General features: G+C 39.7%; 2 protein-coding genes across 3 annotated transcripts; both read right to left on the bottom strand.

The window, feature by feature from the left end:
• Positions 1-3945: 3945 nt before the first annotated feature.
• LOC133129461 (transcription cofactor HES-6-like) lies at positions 3946-6102 on the bottom strand. Its single transcript, XM_061243576.1, has 4 exons — positions 5734-6102; positions 5566-5652; positions 5346-5427; positions 3946-5235 (listed from the first exon to the last, which is right to left on the bottom strand). Exons 1-4 carry the CDS (start codon positions 5812-5814, stop codon positions 4769-4771), a joined length of 717 nt encoding a protein of 238 aa, XP_061099560.1. The 5' UTR covers positions 5815-6102; the 3' UTR covers positions 3946-4768.
• Positions 6103-11431: 5329 nt separating this feature from the next.
• Positions 11432-14866, bottom strand: fam228a (family with sequence similarity 228 member A). Of its 2 annotated transcripts, none has more exons than XM_061243970.1 (4): positions 14732-14866; positions 12742-12900; positions 12301-12378; positions 11432-12135 (listed from the first exon to the last, which is right to left on the bottom strand). In XM_061243970.1, the coding sequence occupies exons 1-4, from the start codon at positions 14741-14743 to the stop codon at positions 11932-11934; spliced, it is 453 nt and encodes a 150-aa protein (XP_061099954.1). In that variant the 5' UTR covers positions 14744-14866; the 3' UTR covers positions 11432-11931. The 2 variants fall into 2 exon arrangements, with proteins under 2 accessions (XP_061099954.1, XP_061099955.1); XM_061243971.1 differs by having other exon boundaries at positions 11432-12181.
• Positions 14867-14963: the final 97 nt, after the last annotated feature.

Below are 14963 nucleotides of genomic sequence, written 5' to 3' on the forward strand. Positions count from 1 at the left end.
TACCACAGAAGTTAAACTATAGGCAGTGCCTCTAAAACGTTGCTATTTCATTAGTGCCGTAAAAAGTGGGTTCATTCGACACAGCTAGACTATATTTACGCTCTGAAATATTATAAGACTATATTTAATCTCCTGGTCTCTAAGTAGCTAGTTTCATGTTGCCCATATATTACCATCCTATAGGCCTACACCCAAAGGCTTGGTTTAGATTGTATCCGTATTTTAACACGCTGGTAGACAGGTCCACCGACTGTCGAAGGAATCCTGCCTAAATAACACCATCTTTGATCATTGATTCGCTCCCCATTTACATGTCATGTCTTTCGCACCCATCCCAATTTTAGGCTGAGGTGTGAACCGCAACAAATAAAATTACAATGAAAGTCAGTAGGCTACAATAGCCTAGCCCATGCAGCGGCAAGCCATATGGTATTCTGCAGTTCATGAGGCTGTGCTCCAGTTCAGTTTGCACTCTTATACCCAGTCACGCATTTTGATAGGAATCACAATTTACCAGATCCATAACGCAACAAAATAACCAAGTCCCAAGTTTTAAAAACAATTATGGAAAAAAATAATTATTCAATCAGAACATGTCGTTGCTAGGAAACAGTAACTCTCAAGGAACTCTCAAGGTCCAATCTCCAATGAGTTGTAAAACAAGTCCAAGAAGTGAAAGATCCCACGACAGCTAAGTCTGCAGAAAATTTGACTTTATTGTGGCACACGTGCACGACAGCCAGTTCAAATTCTCAGATTTCCAACCTTGAATATCAGACTAAGCTCTCATTTTATGCACAGTCCTTATCTCAGCACAACCAATAGCTTTCTTGAAAACCATCATATGACTTGGCTATGTTGCAGGTATTTACTTTTCAGTCCTGAAACCATTGTGGCGAATTTCCCCATTGATTTCCAAAACAAAGAAGGATCTTTTTACATATACCTTGCGCTATAGGCTGTGTCTTCTAATAAACTTAATTTATTAACATGAAAAACATATGAAACACAGTGCTATTCACTATATCGTGTTTTCCAGAACTTTCTATGACCTATAGATCATTTTTGGTGCTTTCCACCTCATATTAATCATTTTACATTACAGGTCACTTATGCATTTCTAACAACAATATTTATCAGTAATAAGTTATAAAGAGTATACAGATGTACTAAACAGCAGTGAAATCAAAATCATAGAAATTATATGATAGACATCAGTGAAATATAAAAATAAGTCATAGAAAGTATAAACATATGAACAGCAGTGAAATCATAGAAAATATATAATAATCATCAGAGAAATCATTGAATATATAATACTACACATCTGATCACTACTTTCTTCTAAGTGAATAAATGTAATTCTTTAACTTGCAGTCTTTGCTCTCTTTTCGACAGTGTACACTGTGGTTTCTTGCGTTTTCATAAGCTCAGTTATAAAAAGGTTCTAGATTCATTCAATTTAGTGACCAGCTTGTTCATTAGTGCAGAGTCTGATTTGGATTTGTACTTTTAGGGGGGGGGGGGGGATCTCCTGCTCTGTGAATTTTTCCCTACAAACACGCCGATCTGGAAGTCCTTCCCATTACCGCTCGGAACATCCACATCCATTGTTTCAAATATCTGTTAGAATATTCACATCACTTTCCCAAGCAACTAGTATCTGTTATCTGTTCCTTTATTGATTCAAATCATACACGTAGGCTACACATTCCTTTTCCCTGTAGCCCATATCTCACTATCCTATAGACAAACACCCAATGGCTTGGTTTAGATGGTATCAGCATTTTAACACGCTGGTAGACAGGCACACAGACTGTCGAAGGAGTCCTGACTAATAACACCAGCTTTGATCACTGATTCGCTCCCCATTTACATGTCCTGTCGTTCGCACTTCTCCCAATTTTAGGCGGAGGTGTGAACCGCCACAAAGCCAGGTCAACAGGGGGCGTCACGCCTGGGCGCTTCTAATCCGGTCTTGTTAGCCAATGTTCGATCACTAGCCGAAAACAGTCTGCGAATCTTGATATGTGGATTTGCAAGAATTAATCTATAGCGTACTCTGATATTTGTTTTACCTGACAGATTGCCCAACTAACTTTAAGCACTTAACACCCATTTATGTTTTTTTATATTTTGTACTTATTTATGTATTGTGTGTGTGTGTTTTATCTATGTATTGTGGGGGGCAGGTTGATTATGAAGAAATATAATAAAGTATGGGCACAGGCTTACACTGTCAGAACAAAATGTGTAAAGATTATACTTAAACGGGTACAGTGGCTTGTCACTGGTGCAGTCCCCTCCAAGGTACCCCCATTGTACCCTTTACCCTTTTAAATAAGTATTCTAAGGTACAAATATGACCCAGTGAGGGAACATTATACCATAGAGAACAGAAATGGACACCTACCGTATACCCCTTTTTCAGATGTGTACATGCAAACCCGTGCATCCATAATGTGTGTGTTTGTGTTCATTTTTGACCCAACAGTTTGGTTGTTACATCTGCCTTACATTTGCTCAGAGACAGGATCTAACATTTTCCTGCTGGCTGAAGCCATTGTGTCTGCATACTTTGAGAGTCGTTAGCGACACTTTGTTGTGCGAGGCCCAGCCTAGGTGTTAGTACATGGCCTGAACAACGGTTTCCACCTCAGATGGGGTTCTTTCATGTGAGCCCTGGGAACTGCAGGGGGGGGGGGGCTCTCTTCCAATGTTCCCCAGCTGCTGTGGCTCCCAGCTCTTTGGAGGATGTGATGCAGGGTATTTATAGACATATTGTAGTATTGTGATATTTCAGCTTTAGCTGGTTGGCCTGTGGTTTTCTGCATCAAGCCTCTGTTCAACTTCAATTAGCCAATGGATACTTTATTTAAAAATCTAAAAACAAGGTCCAGGTTAAAATGAAAAAATAAAACAAAAGTTCAGTACAGTAACAAGCCTATATGGTATTCTGCAGTTCATGAGGCTGTGATCCAATTCAATCTGCGCTTCTGTCAACTTACGCGTCTGATAAGAAGTCACAATCATCAAGGAACTCCCTCCCATTACCCATACATACTTTCAAATATATGTTAGAATACGCACATCTCTTGCCAAATCAATCATGCAACCATGCAAAGCTGTTGCTTTATCAGTTCAAATAATATAGGTACATATATTATTTTATCTTTTCTCTGTATGTTCTTCCTTTTTATATACTGTCATATATTACTCTTTACTCTCTCCCTGTTTTTTGCTGTAACTCTCCCCTCCTTTTCTTATTTTCTTCCTTGTTCCCAATTGCCATCTTCCTTTTCTTCACTCTGCAGGCAGGGCAAATAAATACAATTAAAAAGTGAACAGAAATATGGATTACTTGTTCTTGATATACTTCAGGAAAGGAAAGTTTAATTCCACATGCGTAGTGCATTCTAGAAAGTTCCTCAGCTAGGGTTTGATATGAGTTTTCCATAACATTCAGCCAGTAAGTTCTAATTGGGAGTCTGCAAATATCAGCACTGATGCCCAGTCGAGACATTTCAAGGGGGGATCAGCATATGAATGAGGATATTGTGTGACTTTTGACACGTCCTTGCAGAGAAGGAAGTTTCAGGGTGGACATTCACACCTGATAAACACAGAATAGTTCATGAGAGATTTGGCCACTGCATATACTTTTATTCATGCTCATTCATGTGATTTTAATACGTTGACGTTTGTCACACTTGAGCATTAAGGTGTGAACGAATTTCAGTCACCTATTTTAGTAGCCCAGTTATAATCTTAACTACCCTCAGCAATGGAGGTGTGTTATCTTTATAATCAGAAATACTACTGCAAATACTTTTCTCCCATTTTAATTGGTGATTTTTATTATCCAACAAACAATGGGCGTTTATTTTGATACAATTACCTAAGCATCTTGTAATTAACACGAATACCCAGCAAACAAAGGATTGATAGCGCTTAAAGTACTTTTTATTCAAACGTCTTCAGTTAGTTCATGTGCAAAACAAATTCTGATTAGGCAGAACCCAGTGTTGGGCGAAATCGTTATGCATTTAATGGGTTGAAAACAAGAACTTGATACAATCTGAGGTCACATCGCATCGGTTAACAGACGATACAGGCGACAATGGAGACAAGTTCACTTGTAGAAACATTCTAGTATAGGGCTAGTCTAGGACACACACACAAACATTGACATTAAATTCACATTATTTATGCATTAAACTGCAAATGTTCTTTTATTAATATATTGTTTATTAAAAAAGCTAACACATCGGTCGGTTAAGTCACAAAATATACAACATAGGCACTGCATTATCAAGAGCAATTTAAACATGTGGGCAACAACTATCCTATTACATTTCTAATTTAATTTACCCTCCCTTCATTGAAGGTAGCAACGCCCAATTAACTTGTGAAAATCTCACTATAATATGGAAATATATACACCTAAATGTACATGCGGAGTTATAAGCCTTTTTATAATCTCTGTAATGTTTAAAGTCTTCAGTGAATTGCGTGGCAGAAAACCTCGGTTCTGTTTTTTAAAAAAGAGCTTTTTTTGCGGTGTCCCTTGTGAATAGACAAGTTATTCACAAAACAGACAGACGGGCGAGTCCCGTCTATGGGACTGGCCTAAATGGGATACGCAGAGGATAACAGTGCTGTTCGCTTCTCATAGTCTTGCCATCACACTTTTTTTTTTAACTGCAATCCAACTGAAATGCATAACTATTCCGAAATCATTCTCGAGGACAAGACCCCGATTCTCGATTTACCACGGTCTCCACATAGATAGGCCTACGGAATAGGTCGTTGTGGCCATGTTGTGGACCTCTGGGTTCTCGGCAGCCTCGGGAGAAATGTGGCTGTGATCACTGTCAGTATCGTTCAGATCAGAACAGAGATCCTCGCTGGTCGTGGTGGAGGGTGCCGGTGAAAGGGCCGATGAGGTGGAGCTGGACACACTCCGACCCCCTGGTGATAACAGCGCTGTGTAACTCCCTTCACTCGCTGACCAAGTGCTGCCATTACTGGAAGTCTCAGACATTAAATCCACAAGCATGTCCTGGTAGTGGTCCTCGTTCAATGGCATACATTCCAGGAGGTGGTTGAGGAGTTCGGCAGCCACTGTCGCATCAATCCCAGGACAGCTGGACACGAATGTGTGTACCTCGTGCATACATTGAATGTAGCCAGCCGCAAACCTCTCGCTCGCTTCCCGATTCATAGTGTCCACTTCTACAGATAGAGGTACAATGAGAGACATGCATTAAGAAGCATACGATGCAAGTAGGACATTCAGATCAGGTTTCTCGATGTGAATAGCTGGGAAATAAATAATGAAATACCTTGAGATCGATTCTGTAGAATTTGTTCAACTCGTTTCACAGTCATTTCAAGAACTTCTGCATTCTCCATCTTTGACTGGACCTGCCAGGGAAAGGTTGAGATTAGATGTGGGATACATATAATAAACAGTCGGATGCAATAATGTGGACCACGTATATTGCAAATAACATACGATCGCACATCAGTTGCGGGCGGCGCAGTCAAGCTGATAAAACTTACGTCTGTGTCCGTCAGCAAAGCCCTGAGCTCCTGCAAACTTTCATTGATACGAGCTCGCCTCTTTTTCTCCACCAAGGGTTTTCTCGTCTGCAAGGAAGATGTTTACATTAATGACATAACTATTATATTTGGGACTTGCTTTCAAAACGAATAGTTCTGGTCCCTTACCTTTCTGTCTCCTTTAATACCGTAGTGTTCATCTTCATCCCTGCTACATTCGTTTTTGCTGAGTCGGGATGAGGGTGCCATATTGGTTTCAACCCACACAGTTCGGAAAGCTGTGGCTTTGTTGCACTGTCACGTCACGATTCTTGAAGAGGGCAGATGGCAGGCGGTGCCAGTTTCAAAAAATCCACACACTTAAGGCAAACAGGCCAGGCGTTTATTGTGTACTCTTTACGAGTCGTGCACGATTGAGTTAGACGATTGTAGTACGTATTTATAGGGGCTAATTTACATATGAATAGAGGCTTGGCTGTAAGAGCCAGGCGACACCGGAGACCACCAAGCACCAGCCAATCAGTTTGTAAGCCTTTGTTTCTCTCCCCTTACCTCCCTCCCCACTTTCCAGGGTTTGCGCCGCACGGGAGCTGTAAGGAAACATTTTTATGGTTTCTGTTCCCGATTAAACGGATTTTCTCCACAACCCACTACATCCTTTCCAGTTAATACGACGTGAAATTATGAAGTTAGAATTGAATTTGGAAGGTAAAATTGAAAGGCAAGATGCTACGAATACTAAGGCTCGTCGAAACCATCCCAACTAGGCCTAATATTAAACATATTAAACCCTTGTTTTGTTTTGTTCCGTGTGGTTAAAATGTTTCTTATTCATCAATGTAATGTAATAAACAAAAAATCAAATTGTTAGATAGATTATAATCCTGTAGCCATTCCTATTATTTATTTATTTGGGCCTAATCATTCGTCCATTCAGTCAGTCTTTCATTCATGCATTAATTCATTCATTTAATTTCCCTCCCTTCCACTTCCCTTATCCGAAATTACTAACGGGCCAGATAACCACAAAATTATTTCTGTGAGACCTTCCGAATGTAACGATGCCGCCAGTTGGCAGCTGCTGGCTGAAACCCCTCGGACAAAATGAATCAAGTCCGAGTACTGAAGGCCATAGAAAACGACAGGTGTTGACTTGCGCTTGATTTGTTCCCCGTTGTTTGGTGTTCTCCGCAATTTATTGTCTGGCTGCAGGCTATATTCAGTTATTCTATTCGTGGTATATTTTTAAGTAAGATAATATCCTTGGCAATACGGGTTCCAGAATATAGTACGAAATGAATAGTTCCAACCTTTGTGAACTTGAAAAAAATTGCGTACAATTTCAAAAATAGAGTATTCTGGTCATGCTAGTGTTCAGCCATTAGCTGGACTAACTGCTGCTGATAGTTGTTTGTCGCCTAATTGTCAATTAGCTGATAACTAGCCTTGTCGAATAGTAATCCACATGATATGAATGGAAGATGGTGTATAAGCCCCTTAAATACCGTACAATAAGATGCTAAACTTTAAATTATCAACAGTTTTCGTGCATCAATAGGTCTACTAAATACTATAATTGTGTCATATGTGTATTAGATTGTGCATATGACTCGCATTTGTCTCTCAAAACACTGAATTGAGATTTTCAACTTAAAAAGGAAAAGAGGTGTTATTTTTCTTAGGAAATAAACGGCAAAGACTCCCAATTGTATGGTCCAATACACGAAAATCTTAGAGCAACAGGATGGTAATAAGGAGGTAATAAACTGTGGACGTGACGGTGTTCCCTGACTTTGAAGTCTTGAGGTTTGACGCCTCAGTCCTATTTTCCTGTTGGCGGCATCCGTAGGCTTTTTTCTGTTGTCAATGGTAAATAAAACACGTGTGGAATTAATGGCAGAGTGTCGTTACCGGTTTCCGTGTATTTTGAAAGGATGTTCAAAATAATTTCAATGGCTGTTTTTGAGCATTCATTTAGATAACCCCCTGTGTGTGTTTAAATAGGTAAGTGACTAACTGGATTCAAATTAGTTAAATGGCGTTGGTCCAAGAAGTGATATTTTATGGATGGACTCTAGATGGCAAGATTTGCAAAGCAAATGGTATGTTAGGCATAATAATGCTGTTGTGCAAATAGCTTCTCTCGAGCTGTGCGTTATACCCATTTGATAAACAAGTGGTAGGTCTATCCCATTTTCGCACACCCCGGTTTTCAGAAAGTTCAGTTTAACAACAATTTATTTATTTATTTAATATTTTTTTACACACAACTTTAAAAAGAGATTTTTGATATACAAAAAAACCCTTTGGGTCCCATGGCATTAAAGAATGGAAACAAATGTATGTATTCACATTCAGCATTTTTGAGGTCCATTTCTTTGTATAGTGCAATCAAGTATGTATCTTAAAAAGTTGGTCATGTCAGTTTGTCCACTTGAAATCACACATGAAATAAGTCAACACATTTCAAAACAGTAACAGGGACATCTGTGAAAATGGTGGAGGTTATGAGTTAAAAATGTGGAGGTTATGAATAGTGACCTGCTATGTTGCTAACAAATGATTCACCTGGCAGTAAGCCACTCGGTACTGCCTGCAGATTAAAATCGAGTTTTCAACCGAGTCCACGGCTTATCCATTATAAAACAGCTCCAGGGTGCTCTGTTGTATGTAGAGATGCTCAAGGAGAGAAGGAATGTGCATTGGTGGTCTGAGGTTTGGCACATTTCACAAGTCGAGGCAGTGAAGAAGGCATTTTGAGATGGAGTTGCTCTACGCATTGTCCATTGATCTGGACAAACTGTGGGCTTCACAGGAGTTTTCACACTCGGTATGTTTCGGAAATTCAAGTGGACTGAGATGGATGAATCAGCATTTTCTGTGCATATGTGAACAGGCAGAAACAAAATCAGACCCCTCTGAAAGAAGCCAAACTGAGATAATCTCAGGAGATGGTCTCAGCACTTGTCATTTGTTTTCCTTTCCTTCCATTTGAGTTCATTTGCAGCTGGTTCTTTTTATGGATCACTCAAAACGGAGTGAGTTTGGTTAATTTAAAAATAACTATTTGTAAAGACATGTGGGTGTTTGAGCACAAAAGGGCAGGGAGCCTATTTAAAGCATGGTCTGACCAATCAATCATGTTTTCCTCTAAAACACATATCACAGGTACTACCCTCTTAATTCTGGCCACCATATTCAGATAATGCAAGAAATGTAGTTTTTATTGAGACACTGTATGTGAGCACTGTATTAATCCAGAGGGTTTGACTGGAAAAACTGCACATTTGGTATATTTTAGCCCAGTTTGCTTTGTGGGAGAAATTCAGCACCTCAGGTTCTGGTTATGTCCTCTGAATTAGCATTTTAAATAGCTCTGTTTGGGCAAAACATCAATCACACATTTAAGGGTGTGTCCAAAGTCTCTAAAATCTTGCCAAGGCTCTCTGTACAGCCAGAGCCAATGAAAAGGAGGTAGGAACTCATCTGCAAGCTGGTAGCTCTTTATTTTATTTTTGCTACCAATGTAGTTAGATATCCCGGCTAGATATCTAATTCAGTTAGTTGCTAGGTGGGAAGTTAAGCCTATTTAATTAGGGAACATTCAACATGTAATATGTGCATTAATCAGGCAGTTAATTAACATAGTCGAGGACAGGGAATTAGAAGCAGTGGTACAGCTACCAATGGATTTGAAAGAGTATTTATATGAACATTTCATCAATGTTTAAATCTTCCAATTCATCAAAAATATTCAAAATGTTACATCTCCTTGATCACTGCATCATAATTTAAAGGTTGTGTCAGCCACAAAGGCTTGAAATACTTTTGAACAGGCAAAATAAAAAAAGAAAACAGTGGAGCAGGCAGGCAAGTCACAATCTCTGCGGGAGCGGGCGGGAATGGTCAGAGAAATGTTTCTGCTGTGGCATAACGGCATTAAAAAAAGCAGCCCTCTAGTCTGTAATCACTTAAAATGACTTCGCATGAATAATAAAGCATTCTTAATAGAAACTTGTTCTGCGTATGCCTTGATGCATGTTCCCAAACACATAGATTCAGATAAAAAAGAAATGGCAAAAAAATAATTAATGGAAATGTCCATAAGCACAGTTCGCATTTGTTTGGTGAACAAGGGGCCATATTCATTTGGATAATAGCTTTCCAAAGACACACAACCCTGTTTGAAAACAACCAGTGCATTTTACGGAGACAATTTCCTTGTACATCTAAGTTTCCTAGCTCTTGTTTAAATATAGCATGTCGGGTAACTAGTTGTGATTATTGGCATTGAGACCCAGGCAAAACCGTTAAAAATTATTTTAGCAAACTTTGCATTGACCTCATGACTGAAGTAGCCGTTAATCATGTGGAATGCTGTCTGTTCTGCCTCTATCACTACCCCCCTCCCCAAAAGATATGTTGAGTTTATTACTTCATGGCTTGGGAAGAAAAACACACCATCATCTCCCCCTTCCCCCAACCCCGCCACCAAACATTCCACATGCTGAACGGACCTTTCAATTCATCCAGACATCTAACTAAAATCATTGAATATCTCAAAGTTGATACACAGATAATGGTTGTGTATCCATTGAAATCAGCATTTTTAGAAGCAATTCCAGCTTTGAGCGGAAACCAACGCAGTGCAATTTGGCTTTGTTATATGGAATAAATGTTTCTTGAAGGTGCAGGTTGCAACTGACTGTATTTAACAATTACTTCTAACAATAGAGGTGACGTTTGTCAAGAAGTATTACATTACATTAATGGCATTTGGCAGACACTCTTATCCAGAACGATGTACAACAAAGTGCAAACCCATAACCAAGGAGAATGAAACTCTTTCTTTTGAGGTATACAATAACTGAGCTTGAGTACCTCTTGGAATATTCATGTTTGGTCTCCTTAGAGAGTCTAAAATCATGAGTCCAGCTGTGCCCCTCTGAGGGCACACTGTCTGTCCCTCCCACCCTCTCCAGCCCCCCCAACCCTAACCCTAACCCTAACCCCCCCCCCCCCCAGGAACAACTTGTGGGTCATGAGTTATAGGGGAGGGATAAGGGAAGTGGTTATCCTCATGTGACACACTACAGGGAGAACATTTTCAACAGGTTGAAAATAGGATGATAAATTAAAAATGCTTACTTCTCCAAAACTAAAGAACGGAATATTTAATACTTCCAGGAAGTGAAGATAGTGGACATTTGGGGGTTGAACTGCTGCTGTTGGTGTGCACAGAGGATTTTGTCTCATAGCTGCTCTGGCAACATTCACATTTTTCCATCAGTGATTTCAGGAAGATATAGCTGCCTTCTGGTCTTTTGGACTTTCATTTCAGTTTTGTGGGACTGTTTTGGAAGGTTTGGCACTTTCTTTCATTCATTTCTTTTGTGACTGGTACTTGTTTATGTCTGTTACTGTTTAGGGTAGTTGACCCTCATCTTTAGAATTAGAAGTAGATTTTACTGTTGTAATTTAATAATAATCTTAATCCTAATTTCCTTGCGAGTTGTGCATTTTGATACACATTGATCCAACAGTTGCTCTGCCTATCAACAAATTCTGTCATTATTTGATAATTGATATATTTTGGTAATAATTAACAAATTAAATTGAATACATGTATTTCACATGTTGGATAAGGGTTTTAACAGTTGATGCGCTTGTGTTCAGTGTTTAGAGTGCTGAATGTTAAACAAGGGAATCAGAAATTGACCATATTTAAACTTAAACTTCACAAGCACATACAGTAGTTGTTTGTGTCACGGTCGGGTCTAGAACCCCGGTCTCTGGCGTGCTAGTCAGATGCCAATCCCCTAGACCACCTAGCACTGAGGGTGACTCAATTGCGGATTACTGCAGGTGTAGTCCAATTATTTATTTGAACAAAAATGCAAAGTTCCAAAAGCACAGAAGATTTACGAAACAAAAACAGAGGATTTTCCAAAAGTCCATAAAGCCAAAAAACAACGAAGAACTTCCAAAAAGGGTAAACTAAAAATACTCCAAAAGGTAGCCAAAACACAAAGGGCAATCCAGTCTCATAGCGTATAAACAATCCAGGGTCAAAAACAGAATATCCAAACAAGGTACAGGTAGACAGGGAATCAGCCAGGGTTACTCACGGAGGGTTAAAGTGAAGACAAAGTCTTCAACAAAGACCAACTGAAAAGGACCCGGCTATATACAGGAGACAATGGGCAACACTAATCACAAGACTAACAACAGGTGCGTACAACAAGACAATTAAGCAGTGAGACAAAATCAATTTAGTGACACCTAGTGGCTAGCAACACAAAGTACAACACTGTGACAGTTTGAGATATAGTGTTATTGTCAAGGGTGTGGCATTACCATCAGCCCTCAGCACACCTTAGTGTTGCAGTGCTCAAGGTAGTGCAGTATTGTGCTCCTCATCTTCTCTGCTTTATTGCCCTGACGGAGTAATAGATGGTCCCTGATGTTCTTCTGGATGGGCATCCAGACATGTTCTGTCCAACGCACATGCAGGAGTTCTTTCTTCCTCAGCTCCAAAGTCCCCCTGTGGCTCAGATAGCTGTCCAGATCCTGTGACAAGATCCCATGGCATGTTTTGTAGCAGTGGGTAACATTTCTGCAGGAGCAGGAACATCACTTGCTGCAACGTCATGCTAGAATCCCAATCACCACTTATCTCTTTTCTTCAGGGAGCATATCGATACTGAATCTTTTGTTATTTTAGGACATCCTTACCTTGACAAAACCCTTCTCTGTGTCCAGCATTCGCTGGGTAATCAATCTGGCCTCTTGGTTTTCATTTTCTAAAATTGCCTGGAACAGTATGAAAAAAAACATGTAAAGGAACAACACCTTGTGTCTAGCATTATATTTTCCTCTAATATTTCACAGAGGAAAAATGAATTTGAGTTCTGAATGTTAATATCATTGTGAGACACCCAAGGGAGCTCTGAGGAATTAGCCCAAGAAATATGAGAATGGAGCATGCCATGTTGCTTGCCATATACAGGAAATGACAGTTCAGGGAGTGACCCTGCACAGCAAAAATACAGCATAGAGTTTATCCCTGGTGGACAATAAATTTTTCCAAAGTTAAATTAACACTAGCCAGGTTTGTGCATGTGTGTGTGTTTGTACACATGAGGACACATGTATGTGCCCATGTGAGGTCCATGCCTGCAGTCGTCTCATGGAGCTATGTGACAGCCAACCCACTGGTGCGCTCAATTTCCCCACACATTTAGTGGGATAGGGTATCCTGTTTCCAAGGCAGGATCTCTTGCTGTCTGACACAGATATTGGTGTGTCTTCACAGCCACCTTTCTCTGTCCCTGCCTGCAAAACACACATCACAATGACTTGGTAACATGTGCTACAAGACAACACTGTAGATCCCAGGCGGTGAGTTCTTGATCTCATGTACCTATGCTCATTCCAAGTTGTGAAAATCATAAAAGGAGGTAATGCTAAATTATGCCAACAACATTTGCTACTTGTAAGAATTTTTGTAATTGCCATGTAACCATGCCATTGGATCCTAATCCCATTAGCTTTCAACACAGCATACCTTGACATGATCCTTGCCGACTGCAAAGAAAACAACGGTATTACTGCTTGCAAGCTACTGGTGTACCGTGACAACTAGGGGTGTGAACGGTTAAACGTTTAACCGGTTAACCAAAACTGAATTGTAAACGGTTACAAAAAATTGATAACCGTTTTTTCTGAAGGTGAAGAACAGTTCATGTCCATCACCAGGCGTATTATTGCGGTTCTAAAATATTCTAAACTAGCAATCGACAAGCTTCAGTAGTTCGAGCAAGCAATCTGGCCATTTCAGGGGGTTTAAAATGCAAACACAGGTTCACAGAAGATCCGTGTTTATTCGTTGACACAAATTCAACCAACTGCAAACTGAACGTAGCGTTCCACTATGATGTATCTACATAAAAATAAAGCAATACATCATTGGACAAACGTTGCACGAAATATTTCAATACGCTGTTTACATTCAATACACAAGCTACAGTCATACAAGCAAGCAATCGGCGGCCATTTCAGCGGGTTAAGAATGCAATCACCACATGGAATTGAATGCTGCAGTAGCCAACTATAGTTGTCAAATAATTTCTGTGTTTTAAATCCGTAGCTGTTACTTCACTTATGGCTTATTCTATGGCGTTTCTTCATCCGTGTTTATTCTTTGACACGCAAATTCAAACTACCGGCAGACTGAACTTCGCTTTCCACTATGCAGTATCTACATAAAAAAAAAAATTAATACATTATCATTAGGCTATTTATCCATCGGATATTGAAAGCGAAAAGCCCCTGCTTTCAGCGAAAAATGAACATGTTAATCTCACCGCCACGACTGTCCCGTACCATATACAATGCATTGGCATATAAAATGCAAGTTTAGCGTTACATAAATATATATACAGAGACCTGTAGTGGCAGGAAAGTAAAATCATTAGACCAGTCGCCTATGGTAAAATAGACCCGGTGTTATATTATACCAGCCAAATATTGCGTAACCACGGAATTCCGAGTGCAATACCCCGTCTGTAACAAAGTTGTTACCAGCAGCATATTTGCAGATTACATGCCAATCAAGTCTATCAGGCAGAAGCCAAGGTCGAGGGATGAAAACATGAAGAATTATAATTAATAATTAATTTTAACCGATGCATTAAAAAAAAAATCGACCAGCCTGGACGGAAACTACAGGGATTTTTAACTACAGATTTCTGTAACTGTGAGGTTACACTGCACAATGTAAATGTAAATATTTAATTTGGCAATCAGGCTTACTTACTATTAGTATTTGACTTACAATGTTGACATTTAACTATAGAGAGTGCATGTTGGCTCTGAATAGTAGGCTATAGATTATATCTATATCCACATTTCAGTTTAAAACGCACTGTTAGCTAGAACAAAGTCAAACAATATTGATGGTAATATAAATATATATGTTTTCTAAGTTTGACACAACTAGGCAAACAGCCTGCGCTCAGTGACAGCATTGTGACACAAAATAGGTCCCTGGCATGTTATTAGAGCAAGATGAAAGAGCAAGTTAACGTTAGCTACCCTGAACAACGGTAACATTACCTAAAAAAAAAGGTTTAAACACGGTTTCAGACCACTGCGTTTTACTCACTTTCGTTCCCATGAGCACCGATTTGGAAACAGAACGTTAACCTCCAGCTCCAGCTCGCTATTTTGTTTGTTACAGAAACCTGCCAGGACTTCATTATTTTGTAAAGGGTGGATTTTGTTGCTATGGTTATGATACATAACAGTCGCTGCGCAGTATAGTTTTGGACAGCGAGGAAGAGGCGGAGCGAGAGGTCGTATTCGTAGTTTATAGACAACAGGTGCTCACAGAATTA

The sequence above is a fragment of the Conger conger genome, chromosome 5, assembly GCF_963514075.1.
Source record: "Conger conger chromosome 5, fConCon1.1, whole genome shotgun sequence".
Classification (NCBI taxonomy): domain Eukaryota; kingdom Metazoa; phylum Chordata; class Actinopteri; order Anguilliformes; family Congridae; genus Conger; species Conger conger.